Source organism: Lingula anatina, chromosome 9 (genome assembly GCF_051362555.1).
Source record: "Lingula anatina isolate TDL-2025a chromosome 9, LinAna3.0, whole genome shotgun sequence".
In the NCBI taxonomy this organism is placed as follows: Eukaryota; Metazoa; Brachiopoda; class Lingulata; order Lingulida; family Lingulidae; genus Lingula; species Lingula anatina.
In genome coordinates, this window is record NC_141775.1 from 9,883,038 (window position 1) to 9,910,590 (window position 27,553).

General features: G+C 37.5%; 3 protein-coding genes across 3 annotated transcripts; all 3 read right to left on the minus strand.

The window, feature by feature from the left end:
* Positions 1-1,396: 1,396 nt before the first annotated feature.
* Positions 1,397-27,540, minus strand: LOC106159651 (uncharacterized). The gene is made up of 12 exons (XM_086995442.1): positions 27,359-27,540; positions 25,974-26,081; positions 25,484-25,624; positions 24,947-25,063; positions 9,721-9,883; positions 8,043-8,221; positions 5,555-5,662; positions 5,164-5,304; positions 4,755-4,871; positions 4,241-4,403; positions 3,406-3,584; positions 1,397-1,790 (listed from the first exon to the last, which is right to left on the minus strand). The coding sequence occupies exons 2-12, from the start codon at positions 26,079-26,081 to the stop codon at positions 1,623-1,625; spliced, it is 1,584 nt and encodes a 527-aa protein (XP_086851568.1). The 5' UTR covers positions 27,359-27,540; the 3' UTR covers positions 1,397-1,622.
* Positions 10,410-11,500, minus strand: LOC147759880 (uncharacterized). The gene is made up of 3 exons (XM_086995524.1): positions 11,359-11,500; positions 10,966-11,106; positions 10,410-10,544 (listed from the first exon to the last, which is right to left on the minus strand). The coding sequence occupies exons 1-3, from the start codon at positions 11,386-11,388 to the stop codon at positions 10,410-10,412; spliced, it is 306 nt and encodes a 101-aa protein (XP_086851650.1). The 5' UTR covers positions 11,389-11,500.
* On the minus strand, positions 14,876-20,471 carry LOC147759881 (uncharacterized). The gene is made up of 7 exons (XM_086995444.1): positions 20,370-20,471; positions 19,454-19,561; positions 19,080-19,220; positions 18,589-18,705; positions 17,560-17,722; positions 16,036-16,220; positions 14,876-15,378 (listed from the first exon to the last, which is right to left on the minus strand). The coding sequence occupies exons 2-7, from the start codon at positions 19,559-19,561 to the stop codon at positions 15,226-15,228; spliced, it is 867 nt and encodes a 288-aa protein (XP_086851570.1). The 5' UTR covers positions 20,370-20,471; the 3' UTR covers positions 14,876-15,225.
* Positions 27,541-27,553: the final 13 nt, after the last annotated feature.

Sequence of the window (27,553 nt, forward strand, 5' to 3'; positions counted from 1 at the left end):
ATCTTAAATTAAGATGCTACACTGTATTCGGTGCGTTTAAAAATTAACCGTCTGTAAAAAACGGCAATAATGGATTTCTCGCAACACTAACGTTATGTAACGTACAGAGACACAATGAAGCACCGAAAATAGGTGAAGAAAATGTGTCCCAGCAATTAGTGTTTGCCACTCATAATGCACTGTACTTTGTTTGAATAAGAAATAAACTATTTGTAATCTTAGGTTTCCCATTGCTCGTTATCAGAGTAAACAGATTCCTTGTATGATTTTTTTCAGAATTCCAAAAGTGGATGCCTTGGTAGAGCACAGAGCAGATATCACCAGTGGTCCACAGATGTCAGAAAGAATGTTATAATATTGAACTTTGTGTTACACTGAACTTCATTTTGTTAAATTTTGTATTTAACTAAACTATTGTGTTAAAATAATAAAAAAGAATGATTGTAATCTGGAACATTCTTTAGATCAACTTTGTTCAGTGTGTGCCCCATGTAACAGAGTTACAGTAAACAAAATATGTGCATTATTCCTCTGTGTTTGTCAATTCCAATTTAAAAGCATGTGAGAGTGATGTTCCCCTCATGACTGAAGTGTGTGTGGATAATAGCAAAAATATTGTTAACATTTACATGATTATCAAATTTTTTTGTTCCCGCGTCACTAGCGTTACCATGTCCCACATGTTCACTATTTTTATTAATTATGAAATGTGGATTGAATTCTTCAAAACCATTTTTAAAGCTTTGAGATAACACCCCTTATGATTTAAACTAAAACTAAAAACATTCCATTAGACTTTCATTAGTTTGTGCAAAATATCTTACACAGGGTGACGCGTCTTGGATTTGGTGGGTATACAGGGTAGCTGTTCAACTTTCCTGTGTGCCCTAAAAAGGGCATCTGCTGTTTCCCTTTTCATGAAATGATAAACTGTGATGGTGTAGCTATCACAATGCAAAATTACAGCTTCCCAGAGAACGTTTGAAATTTTTGGTCAAATTCAACATTTTGTAACCACTAGCAAAGACTGACAGATGTAGGTAATTAGTGTTCTCTGACCACCGGGTTTGTTGTAGTCTAGTCGGTTACAAATTGAAAAAAAGAAAATTAGTTTGAAAGTCATGAAATTTTGGATTTTTTGTGTTCCCCTTTCTAAGAACGATAACACAATTTTGAGTTACAAGAATATATGGGATTAGTACCTTTCGTTCATGAAGATACGTCTAACAAACTAAGAACTTTAGAGCGGGTTTATAGGTTGAAAAGTCATCAGTTTAGGATAGGGTATACATTAATGACAGCGCAGTTAAATTATTAAAATGATTAGAAAATTTTATTTTTTTTTTTGTTTTTGTGGCGGTCCAACGCGAATAAATAAATTAAAGAAGACACCGTCTGCAAAACAAAACGTTTTATTATTTGAAAAGAACAGGTCAAAATCAGGAATAACGACATCATTGTTAGTAGATCGCTAACGAATTATTATCACATTCATTGGCTTATTTTGAAAGAAATGTTTGGATAACTACCGCAGAGTTTCTTTCCTAAACAATTAAGATTCATCGAAGAGAATATATTTGAAGAAAACTACGTCTGAGTCTTTTATTTTATTGGTTCCAAATTTACAGTCCACGGCAGTTTGGATAGGAAGATTTTGGCAGTGTGGCAAGGGCTTCGCTGCATTTGACGTGTCCGCCGGGAAATTTCATTGCTGGCAATGGAGGGTAGTACAGCTGGTGGTTCATGTCACAGCATGGCTTGCATTGGTTGACGTTGACAAACTTGTGAACCTGGGGTGATAAACGATCGGAATAATTTTTAGAGAATGCATAAAATGTTGAAACAAATTTTGCAATTTTTCAGTGCCAAGAGTCTGTGGAAATTCTGTCCGCTACAGCACTTGAATTTCACATCTCTATGGCCCGTTTGTTTATTTAAATGCAATTTCTAAAATCTGTTTAAGTCCTGGATAAATGTACTGAAGTCCACCAATTTATTAGCGCCATCCGGTTTCTTTCCTTACGAATGAAATTCTTCACGCAGCATTTATCTCAAAAAGTGACTAAAACCACAAGAGACCAACATGTAAAATCATGTTTCCCTAAAGTTTTTAGATATGAAAATCATGATTCTAGGACAATTCTCCCCCCACCCCGGACAATTACCCCCAAGACAACCCCCGGACGATTCCCAAGAAATATATATTAAAATACAAATATAAAGTTAATTAATATTAAATTCAAAACATTTCATCCAATTTATTAATATTTTTAGTGTGATAATACAGCTTCATCATTAAACAAATTACTTTATAAAAAATTCCTTTTTCGTTGAGTACAAGTGCAGAAAGTATTATTTAAAATCTAGTAAAAGTATAACTACCTTTCCTACAGGTATAGGTGGGGATATTTTATGAATATTTTCAGTGTGATTGGTAGTAGGTAGGTAAGTTGTAGTAAAGCAGTTAGGTGACAGATAATCAAAGGGATACCTAGATAAGCAGGAGTCTGTTTACCCCACCTCTCCCAGGAGATGCACCTTGATTCAATGCTTAGGGGGTGGGGGGTAATGAAGCAATTAAACGTAACAATTAATTCATCGAAGGGTTACCTGAGAGGGAGATTATCTGTTTACTCCACTTTACCTGGATATACAGCATTGGTCAAAAAAGTTGTCCCACCCCCATTTCCATGTACTTTTATTTACAAATGATCACCTCACAGCTGTAAATTGTTAGAAATAGTGCTTTTTATTACAGATACCGTGTCTAACATGATTAATGGTTTAAAAAATACAAAATAGTCGTGAAAATATACATATTTTATACCATTTAGTCAAATTTATAAGAGGTACCCCCTCACATCCACTGTTTCACTGTGACTTCTGTAGATGTAAAGAAATGTCTATAAAATTGAAAAGACGCCATCAAATGTCCCCAAATTCACAGACAATTAGCATTAGGGTGTGCTCGTTAAAGATCGCGTGCCTAACAGCGTGTGCGTCTACCGCGTATGATTAGTTTTTGTTGGTGATCCGAATCAATAATCAATCAATAATCAATAATAAAAAATATCGAAAATTTAGGAGTGAAACGGCATTGGATGGAGACTTTGCTGCCTTGGCGGAGGTCTGCACTCTCTGAGTGCTTTTCTAGTTTGTTTAATGGAATATTATATATTCTTCGGGGGGGGGGGGGGGGGGGGGGGTCGTCCGGGGGGAGAATTGTCCGTGAGGGATTGTTGGGGGGGGGTGTTGTCCTGATACCGAAAATCATCCCTTAATGATTAAGAGCCAAATGTTGCAATTTCCAGGATAAAGTTTAGATTTCTGCTATATAAGAGCCTGAAAGGCTGCTCGTGTGCCCTTAAATTCTTAACAAAAATAAAAAAGGTCCTCTTAACCTACCTCCATTTTCTTGCTACAGTCTGGCACGATCTCGTCAAATTTGTTGGTGGCAGTCTGGCACATGACTATGAACTGGCAGTGGCGGTTCCGGACAACACACTCTGGCTTCATGCACATGTTGCAAGAATCTTCCTGAATAATGGTCATGGCGGGGATTTCTCTCTTCTTACGGTTACCCTCTGCAAACAGAATTGACACAGTATTTAGTAAGAGACAAATGCATGTATAGGGGTGACCGGGGCTAGTTGCACCCCGGGGTAAGTTGGTCCCCCATCAATTTATGACAAAGTTACTATGGGGTAAATTTATTGATCACATCATTTTGTAAAGTGACCGTATCCAATAGTGCTAAGAAAGCGTCGGCAGTGAGTCTAAATGAAATAATTTAGCATCTTAAAGTAAGTTTATTAAAGAGACTTGATGGGGGGCCAATTTACCCCCGGGGTCCAACTAGACCCGGTCTCCCCTATGCTTTGTTGCAGGGATCACATTTATCGTTGCTCAACCTACAACTGTCAGTTACAAAAAATGGCACTTGTAATATACAAACTGAAATGTAACAGATTTTGGTTAAAGAAAAGCTAGGAGGCGAATATTCACATGGCTCGACTGGTTCCATACGTTATCCCAGCAAACACATAACGTTATTATAACATTACCATAGTGTTAAATGGGTAAATTAACGTTATGATAACGTAATAATAGCGTTTTGTGTTTGTTGGAATTGTCTCAGTGCAGTGTCAACTGTGTGATCACCCTTTTAGATATCAAAATATATAGTTTGGTTCTTACACATTTACACGTATGATAACTGATTCCACCGGTACTGTCATACCTCTTTCGTCAACGCTGAAGCTCTCCATCATCTTTTTAGCTCTGAATGTGGCGAAGTTCCTGCACTTGGGGATGAGATCCTCTGGCAGGAGGCTGTCTGGCTTCTGTGGGGTTCCCTCAATGCTGTAGTCGCTGGCCTGAATGCTGGCAACTGGCATGTCTCCCTGAAAAGAATATGGGAGGATAATCCAAACTTCTGATTTCTTAAAACTTCTTAACACTATTTTAAAATAACCTTTGAAATGATTTTCAATGAGCATTTTGTTGCTTTTCTTTCAAAAATACAGTTTAAATGGCGAAATAGACAATTTTTCAATCCCTTTGCCTTCTTTTTGGAATAAAAATCTGTCCTTGGCCACGATTACTTATTTGTAGAGACAAATGTGCTTATATTTATGCCGTTCCTCCTCCAGGCCATTCTGTAACAGTCATTTCAATACCAGCAAACTGACGATAAATAGGCAAACAAACAAACAAACAGATAAAATAAATAAATAAATAAAAATTAAACCTACGTCTTTCTCGGCCTCTTTGAGGGCGGTGACGGTGGTGTCTGGGTCCTGAACCTCGGTCTTGTCAAGAGGAGCCACATAGCAAGCCTTCTGCTCGGGGAAGATCATCACGGTCAGTTTCTGCAAGAAGCAAAAATTAAGTTTGTCAGCAAAAGAATTTCATCAGCTGTGTTATATTCTCACGGTAATAACAACCGTATCTCCCCGAGAAAGTGTCTTATTAGGCTCTGACATATTGCACTGTTAATTGGAGTTTCGTTGTTGTTGGAAGAAACTACAATCGTTACTATACATTTGTCAATATAAAATGAATAAAAAAGTGTATTCTTTGTTGTGACATGAATATAATGAAGATAATGGAAACTCTACATAAATAAATAAATAAATAAATAAAAAGAAAATTTAAACTTACGTTCTTGAAGTCGTGGATAAATTCGGACTCGTCCACCTGATTGTGTTGAGGGACGTAGTAACTGACCAGTTTCCTGCCCTGATCTACGTTGACCTTCTCTTGAACCAAGACGCCCTTTTCATGGGCGTGAACATTGAAATGCTGTCCAGAAAAATATACATGTGACTATACATTTGTAGCTGTTCCTTAAGCATTTGTAGAATAGAAAAGCTATAATTTAAGTTGACCTGCATTACAGAAACACTGAATTTTATTTGGTAGTGTTAATAAAACACTGGAGCACAGAGAACGTAGTGTCTCCTTTTTACAGTTTCACAATTTCCTTTCACAAGCGCGTTACCAAAGGCTAAGTACATCTGACAGCAGATACGCCTCAATGTCGATTACTTACCTGCCTTCCAGGGATTTGATTCACTTTCATAGGTTTGCCCGGGGCCTTCGGTGGTGGAACGGCAACCGCCGCGACGAAAAAAAGAGCAAGAACAACCACAGTCTTCATCTGGAATAAAATTAATCGAAATTTACCCAGTATATTTTCCTAAAATAGAAAATGGATAAAATTGATCTATTATATTTACTATCTTCCAAATATTCCATCATTATGGTATTTTGCTAAGGGATTGTAAACGATACCGTTATGTCTTTGAATGACTTTAAGATTCTTTTCTATATTACTTTAACACGTCATTCGTTTTCAGCCATAAATTGTCATTAATTTTCCAAATATAATTACGAATGCTTTGGGTTTACAGCTAATTTTATTATTTTGAAGCAACTGATCTTTAAATCTAATTTAATTTTGACATGCGCAAAGCTGCCAAAAACAAAAACACATTTTATAAGATTAAGTTCTTACAATAATTCTCTCTCCAAATTTAACAAATTCCTCTTGTGATGGCGTATATTGCAATGGCCACATAGTTAACATGTTTAAAAATAGAAAATTGCATAGTCTTTTTTATTAAGCACATTTATGACGTTCAAAAATACACACAAGTATACCGGACTCTTCACTACTACCTATTTTCAAATGTATACACCCATGACAAAAATGATACCTACCTCGGCACTCTGATTTAAGTCTTTTTAGTTTTACGCTTGGGTAGCAGTTGCTGAAGAAAGATCAATGGATGCCGTAGATTGAACGCCGAAAGTTTAAATATATACCTTGTACCAGGAAGACTTTTTAACCAACCAGATTCAAGTCCGGAACTACTCACCAAGGTTATCATAGGTGACATAACAAATGTTCTTGATATTGCGGTCTTATCGTCTCTTTTCTGAGAATAGCTTCTATATCTGAATGACCAAATGTTTAAGCAAACGAAACGCACCTGGTGGGTAATAAAGTAAAGATAACGTCCCTTTATTTCTGTTGCAATACCTGTATACCAGGAAGCTTTAAGTTCAGCACCATGTTGATTTTCTAAAATTATACATGCGGTTAGTCGTCAATCACTTACGGGACACATGTACTAGTACCTCACTGTATCTGGGTCGTTCGTACTCTTTGATCACAGGGGAAGCTGTAGTTTAGCTTGTAATTTTATAAATGAAAGGAAACCGGCCAGTTTGTTCCTAAAATTTTGAAAATTGTCTCAGTTGTAAACGTTTCATAATCGACAATCAATGGCAAAACGCGAGAGTGCGCCGTGAACACGCCTTTTACACATCTGGCGTGGGCACTTGCTCCTTCATTGCTTGCGACAAGCGTCTAAGATCACGTTTTTATTTTACGGCACCTTAAAATGGCACGTCTCACTTGCAAACTCAATGCAAACTCCTTGTGAGGGGAGCAAGTTACTGTGCACTTGCGGTTTCGCTGTTCGCCGAGAATTCTAGAGATTGTCGGGCATGTCCAACATCCTCCGTAACTACTTAATGTCGCAAGAAGGAATTACGTGGCACGTGCGTTTCTGCACACAGGGACCGTTGGAACTGAATATAAGTCGTATATGTGAAACAGAATATTCGTCATGTAAAAGCTTTTGACATCTGTAGAACGCATCCCGAAACAACAACCATCAAATACAATCAAGAACTGTTCAGATCGTGTCTAAAAGGAAATCGTGTTCTCTTTAATTAACAGTGCGAATAAAAATGAACTTCATTATGGTAAATCGCTAACGATGTATTATCGTATCCATAGGCTCATTTTGATAGAAATGTCTACATAACTACCGTAGTGTTGTTTTTCCTTAACAGGATTTACTAAAGAGGATATTTGAAGAAAAGTATGTCTGAGACTTTTTTGGTTCCTAATTTACAGTCCACGGCAGTTTGGATAGGAAGATGTGGCCCTGTTAGCCATCATTTTGCTGCAGGTGATGTTTCCACCGGAATATCCAATTTGTGGCACTGGCGGGATATATACCTGGTGGTTCATATCGCAACATAGCTTACACCCGTTGACGTTGTAAAACTTGTGAACCTGGTATAATAAACAGTTGGAATAATTTTTAGAGAATGCATTAAATGTTGAAACATATCTTGCAATTTATCAGTGCCATGAGTCTGTGGAAAATCTGCCCGCTGTAGCGCTTGAATTTCACACATACAATTATTAAGATCAATTTAGGTCCTAGATGAATATACTTAAGTCCCACAGTTTATTAGCGGCATCATTTAAAACAGTATCTGATTTTTTTGGTAATGAATGAACTTCACCTTGCAATATCTATCTCAAAAAGTGACTCAAACCACAAGATACTCAAAATCGTGTGTCTCTGAAAAGGGTTTTGGATATGATAGTCACTCTTTGATTATTAAGAGCCAAAGGTAGCAATTTCCACGAAAAATATAACAGTTATGCTATAGAAGTGCCCTAAATTTTGATAGTGGGCCTTTAAATTATTTTTACAATCGTCCTCTTAACCTACCTCCTGTTTTTTGGTACAATCTGGCACGGTCTCTCCCAAACTGTTGGTGGCAGTCTGGCAAATGACGGTGAACTGGCAATGGCGAGTCTGGACAACACACTCAGGCTTCATGCACATGTTGCAGGAATCATCCTCGATGACAGGTAAAGCGGGGATTTCTCTCTTCTTACGGCTGCCGTCTGCAAATTGAACTGACCATGGCCAGAAATGTGCAGCATTTACGCGATACGCGAGGGCGCAACAGTAGGGCTTCACGTGACTCAACTAACCAATCACAGCATAAGAATGGCAACGCACACAGACTGTGATAAGTGCTCAGCCCATTGTCAAGTAGTGTTACTTCATGGTAACAAGCGTCTGATATGTGCAGAGAAGTTTATTATTATAATATATATTGTTCTTATTGTTACATTATTAAATCTAACTCTGTATCCAAGTAGTAACTATACTGTACCAAGTCAGGTACTGATGATGTACAGAGGTCATATATTCCAGAATAAGCCATTACCACTGATTTAAAACTTTCATTTTTGTTTAATATGTTATTCATGAAAGAGTTCATGAAAGATTATTTTATCTTGTTAAATCGTGATCTTATTCTTTTTATATTCAAATAATTGAATACTGTGGGTAAAATTGGTCTTCCACTTCTTATTTGCTTTTTTCCTTTACTACAAGATTATTTTGGAACAGTTGCAGCATTAAAATGTTAAATAAATAGCAATCTGAAAGAAGAATTTTGCATAATTATTAAATGATGATAGGAATTTTGGATTAAGAGATTAGTTAAATACTGAGTAGTGATATGGTCAGTCAATTAATGTAGAATCTGATAATATGATTGAAAATACTGATTGAATTCTTGGCCTTGCACTGGGCAGTTTTACATTTGTGCCAAGTGCTCTTTTTGGACTCCATTGTACAGTGGTAAAAAATCTTCAATTGCCATGAAATTTTTTAATCAGACTCTGTATGTTACTGCTATCAGCTGGTGCTATCGGCAACGAATTAATTTCCCTTTGTTTCTGAGTGAATCTACCGTCTAAAATCACTATTACTGAAAATATTTGCGTTTTGCTGAGGGTAGTCTAGGCAATATACGGCAAACTTCTTAGTACGTGTGTACAACAGAATTTTTTTAAAAACCCTAGCGATATTTGGTCAGGAGTTGCTTAAAGCATAGCACAACGTTGCTGTCTATCGGCATCAGGCCGTTAGTTTGTCAATTCTCACGAATTACCCACGAATCGCGAACCCATTCATTTTTCTATGGCAATCTAGCAACTCATTAAAAATGCACGCATGCGCAGTGGGCTAGGCGTGACGCCATGCAGTGCATTTCTGGGGATGCAGAAAATAAAACCACAGCCATGTGGTGTGTGTGATACATGTGTGTGATATGATGCAGGATACACTTTAAACAATACTCACCTTACAGCTGCCGACAAAATAATGGTACATAAATACTAAATAAAAAAGTTTTTTTAAAAGGCGGGGATTTCCTACAGGAAACAAGCAGCCGGCGGGGCCGATCTAATGTGTTTTCCATACGCCATTTTCTCTGTGCAGTGTCATCGGTATTAAAACTCCTTTTGGATATCAAAATAAATATATAAATATAAACTGTTTGTTTCCCACAAAAAATTATTTTGCTGATTTCACCGGTGATATGTCCTACCTTTTTTGTCAACGCTGAAGCTCTCCATCATCTTCTTAGCTCTGAAGGTGGCGAAGTTCCTGCACTTGGGGATAAGATCCTCAGGCAGGAGGCTGTCTGGCTTCTGTGGGGTTCCCTCAATGCTGTAGTCGCTGGTCTGAATGCCAGCAACTGGCATATCTCCCTGAAAATGTAAGTTTTGGGTAATTCAAAGGGTCGTCATTTCAGTCGATCTGATTACCCTGTAGGGTATTCAGCGCGTTATGTCGCCATACGCAGTAAATGCACAGAGTGTAAAATGCAAAGACCAACTGTTTTTGTAGATTTTAATTAGAAGCGACACAGATATACTTGTTACATGTACATGTAACAACAGATATTTCTCTAAAGGCAAAGGCGAAGCAAGGGGTGGTAAATTGCCCGCTAGACAAAGAGTAGCCCATTCCCTATTCTAGCTCATTCCCAAAATACAAGCGAAAATAGACAAAACCAAGCAAGTGCTCAACCGTCGTACGTTATATGTTATAATTATTACCCTTGTCATTTTATTGCAGGTTTATGGGGTCAACCATGTTTATCTTTTTGGCCCTACTACATTCGCATATTACTGGATCCACAAGCACTTACTGTGCGGAGAACAGTAATAATTAACAATTTCTTCTTTCGCCATATGGGGACCCCTAAAATGCTCACTAAAAACCATAAAAAATCTATAAAGAATTTAAACCTACGCCCTCGGCTTCCTTGAGGACGGCGACAGTGGTGTCTGGGTCCTGGACCTCGGTCTTGTCAAGAGAATCCACATAGCAAACCTTCTGCTTGGGGAATATCATCACGGTCAGGTTCTGCAAGAATTTAGATTAGGCAATTTTGTAAAGAAAATAATTTCATCACCTGGGATATGGGGCCATTGTTACAGTAAACGTTTTTTTTTTTTTAATCTCCCCGAAGAAAGTGTATTTTTAGATACTGACAGATTGGAGTTGTACTTATTGATTCGCTGTTGTTTGAAAACAGCAATTTCGTATAGTAGCATTAACCATTATAGAATAAATAAAAGGGAGCGTTTTCAGATAGGTATTAGAAAATATGGCTTGGTCGTGAATTAAAACAATTGCCGGTCAGAAGCGAAAAATAATCAATTAGTTCATTTATTCATCCCTTAGTACGTAGTGTTGTTTTCACTTACATTTTTGACGTCGTGGATAAATTTGGACTTGTCCACAAAGTTATTATTGTTATTGCTTTACAGAAAATTAAACTTACGTTCTTGAAGTCATGGATGAATTCGGATTCGTCCACCTGGTTGTGTTGAGGGACGTAGTAACTGACCAGTTTCCTGCTCTGGTCAACGTTAACCTTCTCCTGGACCAAGACGCCTTTCTCATGAGCGTGAACATTGAAATGCTGTCGAAAATATTTTTATTATTCTTTTGCAGCTTTTACTTAACCATTTCATAAAATAATAATAAAAAACTATGATTTAAGTTGACCTGACTAAAAGAATCATATTTCATTTTCTTTAGCAGAATTAATAAAGCACGAAGAACGCAGTGTCTTATTTTAATAGCTTATTTTTCCTTTGAAATCAAGTAACCAAAGACTAATTATGTCTGATGCCCAAAAGAGAGGAGGAACGTTTCGATGGTGATTACTCACGTGCTTTCCGGGGACTTGTTTCACCTTCATGGGTTTACCCTGGGCGTGCGGTGGTGGTACCACGAACGCAGCGACGACCAAAAAAAAAAAAAAAAAAAAAAAAAAAAAAAAAAAAAAAAAAAAAAAAAAAACAAGAACAATCATAGTCTTCATCTAGAATAAAAATAGTTGTAAATAATTGATATCTTGCAAAAAGATAGAAAATGGATGGAATACCCAATACGTTCAGCAAAGCTGCCAAAAACTAAAATATTTTTTAGAAAATTAACCTCTAACAATAAACTTCAAGAAGGAATTACTGGACAAACTTCAAAAATGCGCTGGTGATCAAAGTATGTCGAAATGACATCTTTGTTATTTACTGTATAAAATTGGAAATGTTAATAGTTGCGCTGTCTTGTTTATTTAAGCACATCGGGGCCTACTGACGTTCAAATTATAAACACAATACAGTGCAGCGGACTATTTATCATTATTATGTTCGAACTTTTTTAAAAATGTCCTTACCCATGAGAAAATAATCCCTACGTCTGTACTCTGTTTTAAGTCTTCTTAGTTTTACGCTTGGGTAGCAGTCGATAAGTTAAGATCAATAGATGCCGTGGATCGAACGCCGAAGGTTTAAATATATGTATGCTTTATATCAGGAAGACTCAACCAATCAGATTCAAGTCTAGGATAACTCACCAAGGTCTTATTTTGGGACATGTTAAATGCTATTGGCATTGCGGTCTTATCATATCTTTTTTTTTCTGAAAATAGCTTCTATATCTGAATGACATGAGTGTTTTTATCAAACGAAACGTCCAGGAAAGGTGGAAGTTACTGGACGAAATGACCCCCTGGTTGAAAGTAAAGATAATGCCTCTTTATATTTGTTGCAGTACCTGTATACCAGGAAGCGTAAAGTTCATCACCATGTTGATTTTCTAAAATTATATAAAACGGTTTGTCTTCAGTGACTTAGGGGACACATGCACTAGTACCTCCCTGTATCTGTGTCGTTCGTAAAAACAGTGTTATATATAGCCTTTCACATGTAGCACACGTATAGCTTTTCAAGGTTCTCACAGAAGAAAATGTAAGACATTTTTAGCACTAGTGTTACAGATTTAGCGATGTGTTAAGCTTCACCGACATAAGACTAAGTTTATCATAAGGCTATACACATTGGCTAAGCTCTTCCCTTGCTAAGCGCGTGGAGCTGCTAAACGCGTGGAACTGCTTAACGCTGGAAGCAGCCTGCTCGGACACTTAGTGGACTTCCTTGCAACAACTTGTTACTATTCTAAATATACATTGTAGCAGGGAAGCAATGGCTAAAACCCCCATACGAGCCTAGGCCTGGGCCACGTGTTCGGTCTACTGTGGTATAAAGGTGTATTTCTATTCTGATTCCTTATTCAGGCCTACCCAACTAACAGACTCGGCACCTACGGATCCAGAAATGATCCCTACCTCTGAAATGATCTTGAAACACCTTGAAAACGGGTAGTGTGGTCTGATATACCGGTTCTTTCTGGATCCGTAGGTGCCGAGTCTGGTAGTTGGTTAGGCCTGTTATTAATGTCTTCAACTATATGTTTTTACTTTAGACCATGATAACTGGTAAGTAGAAAGCATTACATTCATAGGCAGATATATAGGATTTTGGAAAGGGTGGGTTCCAACCTCCAGAAATTAGAATAACAACTTAAAAGAGGTCCTCACTTCCAAAATTTAGATAAACTTGAGAAGCCATTCATTTTTGAAGATGTGGTCGCCAGCATCCACCTTTATCGGATGACCTTGTGGTTATGCCCCTATTTCACACAGACCACGATTCCCACGAATCGCCAGGAATTGACAAATTTCAGGATTCATGAGGATTCGTGAGATTTAGCAAATTTTCTGGCCTAATTCGATACGCTCTACGATTCAGTTACGGTACAGGTGCGATAGTGTTACGAATATTCATGGGATTCGGCTGGAATCGCAGGAATATTGTCAAGAATTCACTACGAATAATTGAAGAAAGAAGAGGCAGAACTATTGACCAGGGCACACTAAGACGAGTTTCTGAGGAAAAGTTTTATCCGTTTTATTATAGATCCTTCATAGCCGAAGAATTCAAAGTTTTTTTTGTGATAAAACCCTAAGCGATTGAATCGAAGCATTAGCCAAACCGATTTGTATTAAGAGGCGAGTATTCATGTGTGTCACAGTATTCAAGTAAATCGAAAATGTGTATTCTCCCCTATTAATCTGCCCGCCACAAATCAATTTTGGTCTTCATTTATTAATATTGGCAGTTCTTTTTTATGCGATTCGTTATACATGCTAAGGAAAATTAATACACAACATTAAGAAGGGATAATGGCTAACAATTTTTAATGAATTGGTAGTTTTTTTGTTGTTGTTTTGGTAGAAGAACAATAATACTATAACACCGCAGTGTTATACAATTTGTTTCAGCCTTTAAATCACATTTACAATCACGGAAGAGAAGCTTCCTCGCGATCGAGAATCGCGTTTTGTTTTTCAGTAACAATTTGACCGTTAATCTGTAACCAGCTCAGTTACTGACTTATTTGTAAAGCTGTGATTCTCCAATGCAAAAGGGTATTTTGATGGTTTATCTCCATATTCAATCCACCTTGCTTTTGATATCTTTTATACCATGCGTACTTTTATTTTTCTTATATTTTCCAATTTCATCTTTTCTTGTTTATCATTTCAAGAATTTCTTTTTGCCTAATTTTTAAGATCATTTTCTAGGTCATGTATGATAGTTTCTAATTGTATTTTCTCGGACTTTCTTTTCTTTTTTTTTTATCCTAGCACCAAGGGCAATCGTTTCCCCCTAATGCTTATAACAATAGCTTCCAGAAATACCCCATACCCCATCACTTATAGTTAATTGAAGAGTACATGTATGTCTGTCAATAGTCAGTATATTTCCTCTATTATAGGGCTCTGCTGCGCAATCTAATATATTTTCTTTTATCTCTTTTAGCATTCCGGCATACTCTCTTTCACATAAGTAGGAGTTATTGAATTTCTAAAGCCCCTTTCCATGATAAAATTTTCTTTTGAGCTGTTAGACCAAAGTAATTATTGAGTAGTCGCTCTTACACTCTGGAATAATCTGACAATATATTCTTGGTCAAGTTTGTAATTGTTGTAAAAACAATAAAATGATCTATCTTGTATGTTTGAAAGGAGTAGGATGCCGTCATGTATATTTTATTGCCTAACGTCCTTATGCATTTCCCTCCAAATGCCATACCAGTTATGTATGTCCATTAGGGCGTAAAGCTGATTAAAGGTTTTATGCTTATATTAAAATGTATCATTTTCTTGTTTTATACTAAATTAAGGTCCCCGCATATAATACGATCATGATTTCCAAAATTCATTATTATCTCACGTATTAAAAAAAAAAACTCAGGAGAATCATTATTAGGGCCATACAGGTTTACGGATGAAATGTTTTTGTCTTCTGTTATCATAATGATTCATATAAGGAGCAATGAAATTTCTACCAGTTGGAAAAACGTTTATTTTGTTTTGGCAAATATCCAAATCAGCACAGGTCACACTTGTACGACAAAAATTCATTTTAATTGTATTTACCTTTGAGTTCGGCTCACTCATCAAAAATTAGAAAGACGCTATCTGCAATACTAAATTAACGTTTTGTTACGTTAAAAGAACGCCAACGACATTATGATTATAGTGCAGTAGAATAGGTTGCTAAAGATGTATCGTCACATTCACTGGTTAATTTTGAAGTAATGCCAGTGCTCTTTTCTAAACAATTCTTCATTATATCGTATGTGGTAATTAGAGAAAATTTTGAGGCTTATTTCCCCAAGTTTACTGTCCTCAGCAGTTTGGATAGGCAGATTTTGGCAGTGTGGCAATGGCTTCGCTGCATTTGATGTGTCCACCGGGAAATCCTGGCATTGGTGGGTAGTACAGCTGGTGGTTCATATCGCAACATGTCGTGCATTTAAGGACGTCGGAGAATTTATGTATCTGGAGCAATAAACAATTGGAACGTTATCAAGAGAATGTATACAAATGTTTACTGCTGGTTTACCATATAAATGTGACTGGGGGGATTGAATGGGATTGACTGGAGGGGATTTCGATCCGCAAAGTTTTTGGATTGGACTCCAAAATAAATGGGTTCAGGTCAAAGCAAGTATTAGCGCCCTCGGTTAATAAGTTTCTATTTTTCTCTTACGAATAACAACCACCCGTCATTATCTCACAAATGTGCCCAAAAATCTCGGAACTTAGAACCCAAATCGTGCTGCTGTACAGTTTTAGATATGAAAAAATTAATGATGACGAGAAAATGTTGCAAAATACAGGAAAATAAACAATTGCGTATTTTTGTTTTGTAAATATGACATTTTTTATGGTGGCTGATTCGGGACGTCGTAATATCGATTCGTTTAATGGGACGCGATTTTGCGATACCACGATAGCAGGATGCGATATCAGGATAGCAGGATGCGATACCACGATAGCACGATGCGATATCACGATAGCACGATGCGAAATCACGACAGCACGATGCGATACCACGATAGCACGATGCGATACCACGCTTTCACGATGCGATATCACGATGGGATACTACGATAGCACGATGTCCCGAATCAGCCACCATTCATTTTAGCCTACCTCTTGTTTCTTTGAACAGTCTGGAATTTGACCTCCATATTTGCTGTCAACCATATCGCACATAACAATGAATTGACAGCTGCGACCCGAGACGACACACTGTACCTTTCTGCACGGTTCGCAGGAATCGCCCTCGATGATGCTCATGGCGGTGGGTTTACTAGATCTCTTCTTACGGTTTTTGTCTACAAATTGAATGGACAAAACTAAATTACAGACATAAACATGTGTATATATACTATACTTTGTTTGCAGGAAACACTGCCACCAATGCTCACCCCAGATGTCAATGAAGGCACCTATAAGTCACCTAACAAAGGTTCTTCTATTATAAGCAGAAATTAACTAAGTTCAGATATTGTGAATTCACAATTTAGTTTTAATCAGACAGAAAAAAGACAAGAGATGCATTCTTTGTCACCCGAATTCAAATGGAAAGATCAGTAGAAGCCCAGAGAGATCTATAAACGTGTTTCATAGATTATTCAAAGGTATTTGAGTAAAACACGAAGAATTTTTCAAAATATCAGCACAGTTGAACCAAGATGGCAAAGGCCTAAGGGATTCTTTAACTCCAGGAACATGAAGCAGCAATCAGATAGACGGTGAAAGCAGTGAATTCAAACCAATCTGTACACGAGTGATATAGAAATGAGCGTTGTCACCCGATCTCTTTAACATCTACACTGAAATGATTCTCCGCATCATTTATGATCATGATCTATGATCATAATTGGCAGAATATCAACAACAGATCGGCTAAAATAAGGTCCTATATAAGTCCGATGTGGGATAATGCAGCGGGGTTTGCTGATAGTAGGCCACAAAATGGGCAACGTTTTTAGAGATTAAAAGTTTCGAAAATTAAAATCCAGCCAATCTTCATAAGCACTAAATTTATTCCAAATAGGGTAAAATATTACAGGTGTATATAGGCTCAAATATGTAGATTCAACAACAGACCGCTATGTACACAAAGTACCCATGAAATAGACTAGCCAATATGAAACCAATCAGGGACCCAGATTAGACCACAGATTGCAACCTCTTCCCAGATCTGCCCAGCAAGCCCACTAGTGAATTGTACATGTACAGGCATCAATTAACATATTTGCGGCGAAATGTGTCCAGTAATAATAAATATATTTATGTGTGTGTTTGTGGGTGTGGTTGGAATATTTCCAATAAATGCAGATGTAACCTTATCACTGTAACGAAAAAAATGTGCTACACGTGCATATTGCTTTAAGAGAAGATATGCTGTGCTGAACATTATTTTGCTACTCTCTGAATACCTTTTCTCTAGAAAAATGTAACAAGTTTCTTAGTTTTGCAAAGTTCATACACGACAATTCTGAAGAGCGCATTTCATATTAAATGTCAAGTCTGTAAAATGCCAAAAGTGTTTTCCATACGTAATTGTCTTTGTGTTGTGTCAACCGTGTAAAACTCTTTTTTAGATATCAAAATAAACACGAAAACCAGGCATAGCCTACCTAACTAATTTCACCGGTTCTGTCATACCTTTTTCGTCAACGCTGAAGCTCTCCATCATCTTCTTAGCTCTGAAGGTGGCAAAGTTCCTGCACTTGGGGATAAGATCCTCTGGCAGGAGGCTCTCTGGCTTCTGCGGGGTTCCCTCAATGCTGTAATCGCTGGCCTGAATGCCTGCAACTGGCATATCTCCCTTAAAAGGAAAGTTTTTGGTAATTCACGTATAATTTTGATTTCTTAGTACTTGGTGTAATTTTGACCACACATAGCGCCTCTATAAAAACGTATGTATTGAATGTAAAGCTAGCAGAATGCGATTATCTGTCACTTTTGTACTGTAGATATAATGCAAGGCTGACACTTGCACGACTTTTATCCCCGATTTTGTCGTGGCAAGGCGTGCCATTTTGGGGCACGAAGTGGGAGGCTCCCGCACTGTTCCCGACTAGTTCACGCATAGTTCACGACGAGTTCACGGCGAGCTAACGAATAGTTTACAAATACGTGCCCACATTGACACGAACTGCCACGTCAAGTACGCGCATAGTTTGCGCATGGTTTACGCACTTCCCGCATTGGCACGACGGGTTTGAGCAATTTGGACGGTGCCGTGCCGACTTCGGTACGCAATATACGTGAACTGATCGTGAACTATGCGTGGCAGTTCGTATCAGTCGTGGCATGCCTCGTACTGCCACGTACTGGCACACATCCTCCCGCATCGTCCCGTCGTGTTCACGACGAGTCACGAACAGTTTGCGCATAGTTCACGACTCTGTCGCGAAATTATGTCGTGGCCAAACATTTCAAAATTCTCGTCCCGACATGGCACGTAGTCACGACGGGTTTACGCACACTTCTGTCTCTAAAGCAATTGTATGTTTACGAGCCAAATATGTTTATTTTTTTTGGCTTCACTCGATTCGCAAAATACCGGATCCACCATCGGAAGATTGGCTTGGGGAAGACTATTACTCACTTCTTCCTTCCCCATGTGGTCACCCCTGAAAAACGCTCGTCTACAACGAAAAAATACAAACTTAAAGACTTTAAACCTACGTCTTTCTCTGCCTCTTTAAAGGCGCTGACGGTTGTGTCTGGGTCTTGGACATCGGTCATGTCAAGAGGGGTGACGTAGCAAGCCTTCTGCTTGTAGAAGATCATCACAGTCAGTTTCTGCAAGATGTCAAAAAAGGCAAGTCTGTGAGCTGTTTTATGATCCCACATTTACAATGTGTCTGAAATCTCCCCGGAAAAAAGTTTTTTGTTAGATTCTGATTCTGATTCTGGGTGTGGTAACTGCTGAATTGCTATTGTATGGAGAAAGCATGGTCGAAGCATTTGTTATTATACAACGGATACTACTCTTAGATAAAGTGAATTGCATTGTGAATTGAAGCAGTTGCTGACCGAAAACCAACTAAAAAACTATAACTACAAAAACAATGCGGTTCTTTACTTATTTATTCAGCCTTAAGTCATAACGTAGTGTTGTTCTTAAAGTCGATGTTTGATGACTCCAAATAAATATACAAAAAGTTAATGCTTACGTTCTTGAAGTCATGGATGAATTCGGACTCGTCTACCTGGTTGTGTTGAGGGACGTAGTAACTGACCAGTTTCCTGTTCTGGTCAACATTAACCTTCTCCTGGACCAAGACGCCTTTCTCATGAGCGTGAACATTGAAATGCTGTCAAGAAAAAAAGTACATTGCAGCTGTTCCTTAACCATTTTAACAATAGAAAAGCTATTATTTAAGTTGGCCTGCCTTAGGGAAACATTGAATTGTATTTGCTGCTGTTAATAAAACACTGGAGCACAGAAAACGTCTTTTTGTCACAGTTTCACCATTTTCTTTCACAAGCGAATAACAAATAGCCTAGTATATCTGACGATAGGAACGCCTAAATATCGACTACTTACCTGTCTTCCGGGTACTTGGTTCACTTTCATGGGTTTACCCTGGGCGTTCGGTGGTGGAACGGCAACCGCAGCGACGACAAAAAGTGCAAGAACAACCACAGTCTTCATCTGAAATAAAAAGTAATCGAAAATATGATTAACCCATTATATCTTGCTAAAAATAGAAAATGGATAGAATTTTATTATATTTATTATCTTCCAAATATTCTATCATTATGATGAAATTTTTAAAATATCTGTCAAGATAATATTTGATGTTTTTTTCAGTAATTCGATCCATATACATTTAGTTGGCTAGAGTTGTGTACTTTGAGCAGCTCATCTGAGCACAATGACAGGCCATGTGTACAGACGCAGCGCATGCGCTGTAGCAAAACAAATTGCAAATTGCAACAAACTGCAAAAACTAGTTGAATCAGTGCCTCGAAAAAATGATGAAAAAATGATTGTAAACGACCCAGCAGTGCCTTCGGATGACTGTCATTCTACGTTGTTCCTTTAACATGACATTTGTTTTCACCCATAAGTTGTCATTCATTTGCCAAATATAAATTCGAATACAATGAGTGTACAGCTATTGATTTTTTTTATCATTTTGAAGCAATATATCTTACGATTTAATTTGGACACGAGCAAAACTGCCAAATATAAAAAGACATTTAATTAATTTTATAACTTCTTACAATAATTATCAAGAAAGAATTACTCGCCAAATAAAAAATATGCTTTGGCGATGAGGATGTCGGAATAGCCACATTGTTAATTATTGTATAAAAACGGAAAACTCTATAGTTGAGCTCTCTTTTTTATTAAGCACATTTATGACGTTCAAATATACCCACAAGTATACCGGACTCTTACAATTAACTATTACCTATTTTCAAATGTATACACCAATGACAAAAATGATCCCTACCTCTGCACTCTGTTTTAAGTCTTCTTAGTTTTACGCTTGCGTAGCAGTCAATAATTAAATATCAATAGATGTCGTGGAACGAACACCAGGGGTTTACATTTATACCTTGTATCGGGAAGTCTTTCAACCAATCAGATTCAAGTCCGGAAAAACTCACCAAGATCATGATAGGTGACATGATAAATGCTGTTGGCATTGCAGCCTTATCGTCTCTCTCTTCTAAGAAAAGCGTCTATATCTGAATGACATGAATGTTTAAGCAAACAAAATGCACCTGGTGGGTAATAGTTACCGGACAAACTGGCCCCTGGTTGAAAGTAAAGATATTGCCCCTTTATGTTTGTTGCAGTACCTGTATACCAGGAAGCTTAAAGTTCAAGACCATGTTGATTTTCTAAAATTATAGAAACGGTTAGTCTGAAATGACTTACGGGACACATGCACTAGTGTCCCCTGTATCTGGGTCGTTCGTACTCTCCGATCACAGGAGAAGCTGTTGTCTTGTTAGATATAAAATTTGAAAAAGTGTTAGATGATAATTATTAAATTGGAAAGCGATAGATCTGTATTTTTAACTTAATTATGCAAAGGAAATGATTTTTCTGGATATTTCAAGTTGTTTGCCTTCACACCCCGCAAATACATGTGTAAGAAAATAAAAAAATAAAATAAAATAATAAAAATGAAAATAAAAAATATATTCAAAAGCGACATTAGTACATTGTATCAGAGATATTCGTACTCTCTGACCACAGGAGTCGCTGTTTCAGCCAGTTACAAGAAAATGCTAGAATATATATTGCAAAGTAATAGTGATCTACAGACTTAAAATTTTACAGGGTTCTAAATTTTAAGCACTCCTGTAATCTATGTATATAGGGCCTACTCACTTGGGAAATAAGTGTCACCAGTAATGCAATGCGTAAAATGATATAGAAAATCACGTTTTTTATTTAATGTTTTTTATTTAATTTTTAAAAGCATTTTCCATAAAAATTTTACTGATAACATGAATAAGCTTACGATAAAAAATTTAGGATCGTACGTCCCCTGCGAATGCTGGGTGCAGTAGAGGCCGTGGAGGTCATAAAGGTAGAGGCAAGGCATTGGTCGCAATCAGTCGTATGGTCTGTTTGTGCCCAAATATATGAAAATTGAGCTGTTCAAGTTGTACAATCGACAATCACTGCCAAAACTCGAGCGTTCGCCTTGAGTACGCCTTTTATACTCCTGGCATGGGGGCTAGACCCCCCCACCCGGTGTGTTCGATTACGTGCGTAAGTTATGCGGGCATTCCCCGTTCTCAACATACAAAGGGTACTTGCTACTTCATTGCTTGGTACGAGCGTCTTATAATAATTATTTATTGAGCACGAAGAAATGGTTCACATTTACAGGCTTTCTAACTAATACTAATATAAAATAATAATTTAAGTAGTTAACTATGCTCATCCACGCAGGGATACACGCTTTTTAATTGCACGGTTTACAAATTTACATATGGCGCTCACACTCTGAGCAGAGAGTGGATTGAGTAAAATAGGCGCATGTAGTTTACTGTCTGTAGGACCCTGCAAGTTCATATCTGGTATGCAGGCGAACAGTATTTCCTGTTATGTAACGTTTTTTTCACGGAACCTTTAAAAATAGCACGCCTCACTTGTGAACTCCTTTCAAACTCCTTGCGTGAGGAGCAAGGTAACTGTACACCTGCGGCCTCGTTGTTCGCCGGGCATGCCCAACATCCTCTGTACACGCTTACGGGCTGTCTGCGAACTCAAAGAAACCATTCCCACAGATATTTAGATCGATCTATCCCCCTGGGGAGTCTCACTAGATTGCTGTCAGCTAAACTGGCTTAAATGTCTGTCCCGGCTTCTAAAAGCTGTAAGGGGTAATTAACTTTGTGTGCGCTCGGCTCCCGGAAGCTGGCAGCAATTTAGCGTGAAACCCCAGGGAGTTAGGTTGATCCCGATGGATCGATCTAAATCTGTGAAAACCCAGTCAAAATGTCGCAAGAAGGACTTTCGTGGCACGTGCGATTCTGCACTGCCGGTTGAGACCGAGACTTAATTCACATATGTGAAATAGAAAATTTGTCGTGTGGTAGCTTTTGAAATGTGCAGAAGGTATCCCAAAAATTGAAATCAAACAAATATTTTTGTCAAAGCTGTTCAAATCTTGCCCAAAAGGAAACCTTGTTCTCTTTTATTAACAGTGCAAATGAAAATGGCCTTCAGTGCAGGAACAGTATATAGACGATTATATGACGAGCTACTAGACTGGTATTTCTTTTGTTTTGTTTCCCGTTGGGTCACGTCAGTTTTTGGCTGAAATTATAAGTTTAAATGATCTTTACATAGTAAAATAAAATAAAAGTCTGCAAAACTAAACGTTTTATTGTTTGAAAAGAACAGGTCAAAATCAGGAATAATGACATTGTTGTACAATATAGTAGATCGCTAACGATGTATAATCACATTCATTAGCTTATTTTAATGTCCAGATAACTCATAGGGTTTCTTTCCTAAATAATTAAGTTTCATCGAAGACAATATTTGAAGAAAAGTACGTCTCAGTCTTTAATTATTATTATTAATTTTTTTTTTTTGTTTCCAAATTTACTGTCCACGGCAGTTTGGATAAGAAGATTTGGCCTTGTTTGCCATCATTTTGCTGCAGACGATGTTTCCGCCGGGATATCCGATTTCTGGCATTGGCGGGAAATACACCTGGTGGTTCATGTCGCAGCATGGCTTACACTGGTTGACGTTGTAGAACTTGTGAACCTGGTAAAATAAACAGTGGGAATAGTTTCTATAGAATGCATAAAATGTTATCTTGGAACTTATCAGTGCCATGAGACTGTGGATATCCTGTACTCTAAAGCGATTAAAAATCACACCTCTAGGGGCTCCGTTTGTCTTTATTTTGAAAATAATTTCTGGACAGCGCCCTCCATTTAAAACAGTTTCCATTTTTTCGTAACGAATGGAATTCACCATGCAGTATCTATCCCAAAGAGTGACTCAAACAACTAGATACTTGGAACTTCAAAATCGTGTCTCTTTGAGAAGTTTTTTTTAAAGATATGATTATCATGCTTTAATGATTAAGGGTTAAATGTCGCAATTTCCAGGGGAAAAAATATACCTTTCCTACTATGCAAATGCCCTAAAGATTGAACAGGTGCCTCTAAATTCTTTACAAAAAGAAAAAAAACGTCCTCTCAACCTACCTCCTGTTTCTTGCTACAGTCTGGCACGATCTCGCCAAATTTGTTGGTGGCAGTCTGGCACATAACGATGAACTGGCAATGGCGGGTCTGGACAACACACTCTGGCTTCATGCACATGTTGCAGGAATCATCCTCAATTATGGTCATAGCGGGGGTTTCTCTCTTCTTGCGGCTGCCGTCTACAAGCAGAATTGACAGAAAATTAAGTCACAGACAAGCGTGTAAGTATGCTTTTTTTTGCTGGAATCACATTCCTCAGTGTTCAACCTACAGCTGTCAATTACTAAAATGGCACTTATATATTAACTGAAATGTAACAGGTAATGGTTTTAGAAAAGGAAGGGGGAATATTTACACGAAATTGGCCCAGCAAACATAGAGCGTTATCATAACGTTACCACAGCGTTTAATGGTTGAATTAACGTTGTGGTAACGCTTTTTTGTTTGTTTGTTGGGATTGTCCCAGTGCAGTGTCAACTGTGTTATCACCTTTTTAGATATCAAAAATAGTTTGGTTCTTACTAAACTACATTACTGATTTCACCGGTGATATGTGTTACCTTTTTCGTCAACGCTGAAGCTCTCCATCATCTTCTTAGCTCTGAAGGTGGCGAAGTTCCTGCACTTGGGAATGAGATCCTCTGGCAGGAGGCTGTCTGGCTTCTGTGGGGTTCCCTCAATGCTGTAGTCACTGGTCTGAATGCCGGCAACTGGCATGTCTCCCTAAAGAGGACATGGGCGATAGATTCACACATCTGATTTCTTAAAACTTCTCGATACGGCTGAGTAATTTTAAATTTATCTTTGAAGTTATTTTCAATGAGCATTTGTTTTTGTTTTGAAAACTACCTGGTGATGACATAGAGTAGAAATGTGATAATCTGAAACGTTTAAAAGATTTGAAAAGATTTTGATTTTGATTTGATTTAGATTGGTTGGCACAGAAGTGCACTGTTTACGTGTAATGTATAACTAATTTTTTTCGCTGTACACATATACCTGTAGATGTAATGGGTAAATTTAATGGCGGAACGAGTCCAGGAAAGAGGGTAACACTCTCACCAACTTACTTTCTTACTACTTCTTCCCGACTTCTTTCCAAAATTACAGATTAAAAGGCGAAAATAGACAGTTTTTTAATCCCTGTGCAAATGTTTTATAAAAAAATGTGTCCTTGTCCACGAATTTTTTATCTGTATTTTTATCTGAATTTGTTTATCTCTATGCCATTCCTCCTCTACGCCATTCTAAAACAGTAAAATACCAGCAAAATGTCGAAAAATAAAAAAAAAATTAATAAAAATAGATAGATACATAGATAGATAAAAAAGAAACCTACGTCCTTCTCGGCCTCCTTGAGGGCGGCAACGGTGGTGTCTGGGTCCTGGACCTCGGTCTTGTCAAGAGGAGCCACATAGCAAGCCTTCTGCTTGGGGAAGATCATCACCATCAATTTCTAAAAGAAAAAAATAATAAATAAAAAATTAGAAATAAATAAAAATGCAAGTTTGTGAACAAAAGAAATTCATCAGCTGTGAAAGTTTTTTTGGTAGATACTGAAAAATTGGAGAGGTAATTAGAGATTCGGTGTTGTTTGGAGAATGCATTATCTTAACTTTAAAATACATTCGTCATTATACCATGACTGACCGGTATTAACCTTAAATTATTGATACATTGCTGACCAAAGACTAGGAAAAAAACGCCATAGCTACAACAACAATAATACCAATGTTACTATTTATTCGTTTGCCCAACCATAAGTTATCACTTAGAACTACATGTATTATTTTGGATTGGCGAGAACTCTTAATAAATAAATAAATAAATAAATAAATAAATAAATAAATAAATAAAAAAGAAAGTTTAAACTTACGTTCTTGAAGTCATGGATGAATTCGGACTCGTCGACCTGGTTGTGTTGAGGAACGTAGTAACTGACCAGTTTCCTGCCCTGGTCAACGTTGACCTTCTCCTGGACCAAGATTCCCTTCTCATGAGCGTGAACATTGAAATGCTAGAGAGAAAAAAAAATATCTGATTATGCACTTGCATGTGTTCCTTTATCATTTAAAGAAACAGAAAAGTCATTGAAAGTAGAGCCTTAGTTTGCCTGCGTTAATAGGTGATCGATTGCTTTGGCAAAGGCAATAAATCACTGGATAATTTTCATGTGTAGTATTCATGTCTGCCATGAGATGTCAGCTTAATCTCAAGTGATATTTTGTTTACATTAATGCCATATCTAAACTTATCTGTAAAGGGGTCATTCACGCAGTTAAATTTCCTTTGTAGGCGCGTAACCAATGGCTTAGTAAAGCGGACTCCCGAAAAAGGGCAGTAACGTCTCGATGGTTATTACTCACGTGCTTTCCAGGGACTTGTTTCACCTTCATGGGTTTACCCTGAGCGTGCGGTGGTGGTACCGCGAACGCCGCGACGACACAAAGAGCAAGGACGATCAGAGTCTTCATCTGGAAATGAGGGAAAGATTGTCTGTATAATACTTAATGGACGATAACAATATCTTTATCTTTATCTAATATCTAGTCTTAATCAATTAAAGGGATAATAACTCTTTGTTTTGGCCAAAAAATGAATTTTCCTGGAGTAAACAACAATTTTCCCATACTTACCAATGGTTAATAAATCCATTTTTACATTCAAAGTTAGTCCCTGTTTTTTTTTTTTTTTCTAAAAACTTTGTTTTTTTGTTATGATCTCTTAAGAGATTATAACAGAATATAGCCATCAATGGAGGTCACGTGGTCTAAAGACAAGCTCAGATATCAGAATAATAGCTATAACTGCCGTTTTTGTGGGAAAACAGGATATATCACATTTCTGTGAGTTGTTCACAATGTTTTTATTGTGAAATATAGATAGAGTTATTATTCCTTTAAACGGTCCATCCCATAATTGATAAACAGGTTGGTTATTTCAGACACAAGTCCACCCTCTCATGGAGGGCATCCCCAATAACTCCATGTAATCAAGCTCTAACAGACATGGGCGTCTGCAGGGGGGGGGGGGGGGGGGGGGTCAATGGGGTCACTTGACACCCCCTGGAATTTTGGCAGGCACGTTGATAGCGGGTATCCAGCCAATCATTATCTCCCCCTTCAATTACATTGACCCCCCCCCCCCGGAAAATTTTCTGCGGACGCCAGTGCTTAAAGATTACTAGCTTGAAACAAAGGACATTAAATTTTGAACTGGTAGGTGTGAAATATTATCTTGAGCTACTTATACACATTGGCTTCCTGTGTGCAAATTTTATCAAACAATGGCTTCCTCTTATTGAACTAATACTGCTTCATGTATGAAAGTTTTAAAAGTACTAATTACAGTTTTGTTTCTTTACTGTGGTTGCTGGCAGATTGATGTTTTTTTTTTTCAATATAACATGAATGATTTGGTAAATTTGAAAGAGGACAATTGCACCTCAATAATGCATTAAAATGAATTTTGAAAAATCTCTGTTTAGTAAATTTCAAGAAAGAATTACTCAGATAATTTTCACACAAAAAAAAAAAAAAAAAAAAAAAAAAAAAAATCGATAAACATTTACAGGGAACTCGATGTGAGAAGTTCCTAAGAAATATGAAAAATATCTGTATAGTCAAACTACAGAGTATCTTGTTCTTAAGCACATTACTGACACTCAAATATAGACACAGAACCGGTAAATTATCTAAATTCTTCTATTTGTTCATAAGCTCTAAACAGCCAAGATCAAAAACTTTCCTACCTCGGCACTTCGTAAAGTCTCCTTAATTTCACGCTTCTGCAGCAGTCGAAGAATAAAAGTTCAAAGTTGCCGTGGATCGAACGCCGTAGGTTTAAATACCTTTTATCAGGGAAGAACTTTTCAACCAATCAGGTTCGAGTCCGGAATTCGTCACCAAGGTCATATTGGTGACTTGATAAATGTGGTTGGCAAGAC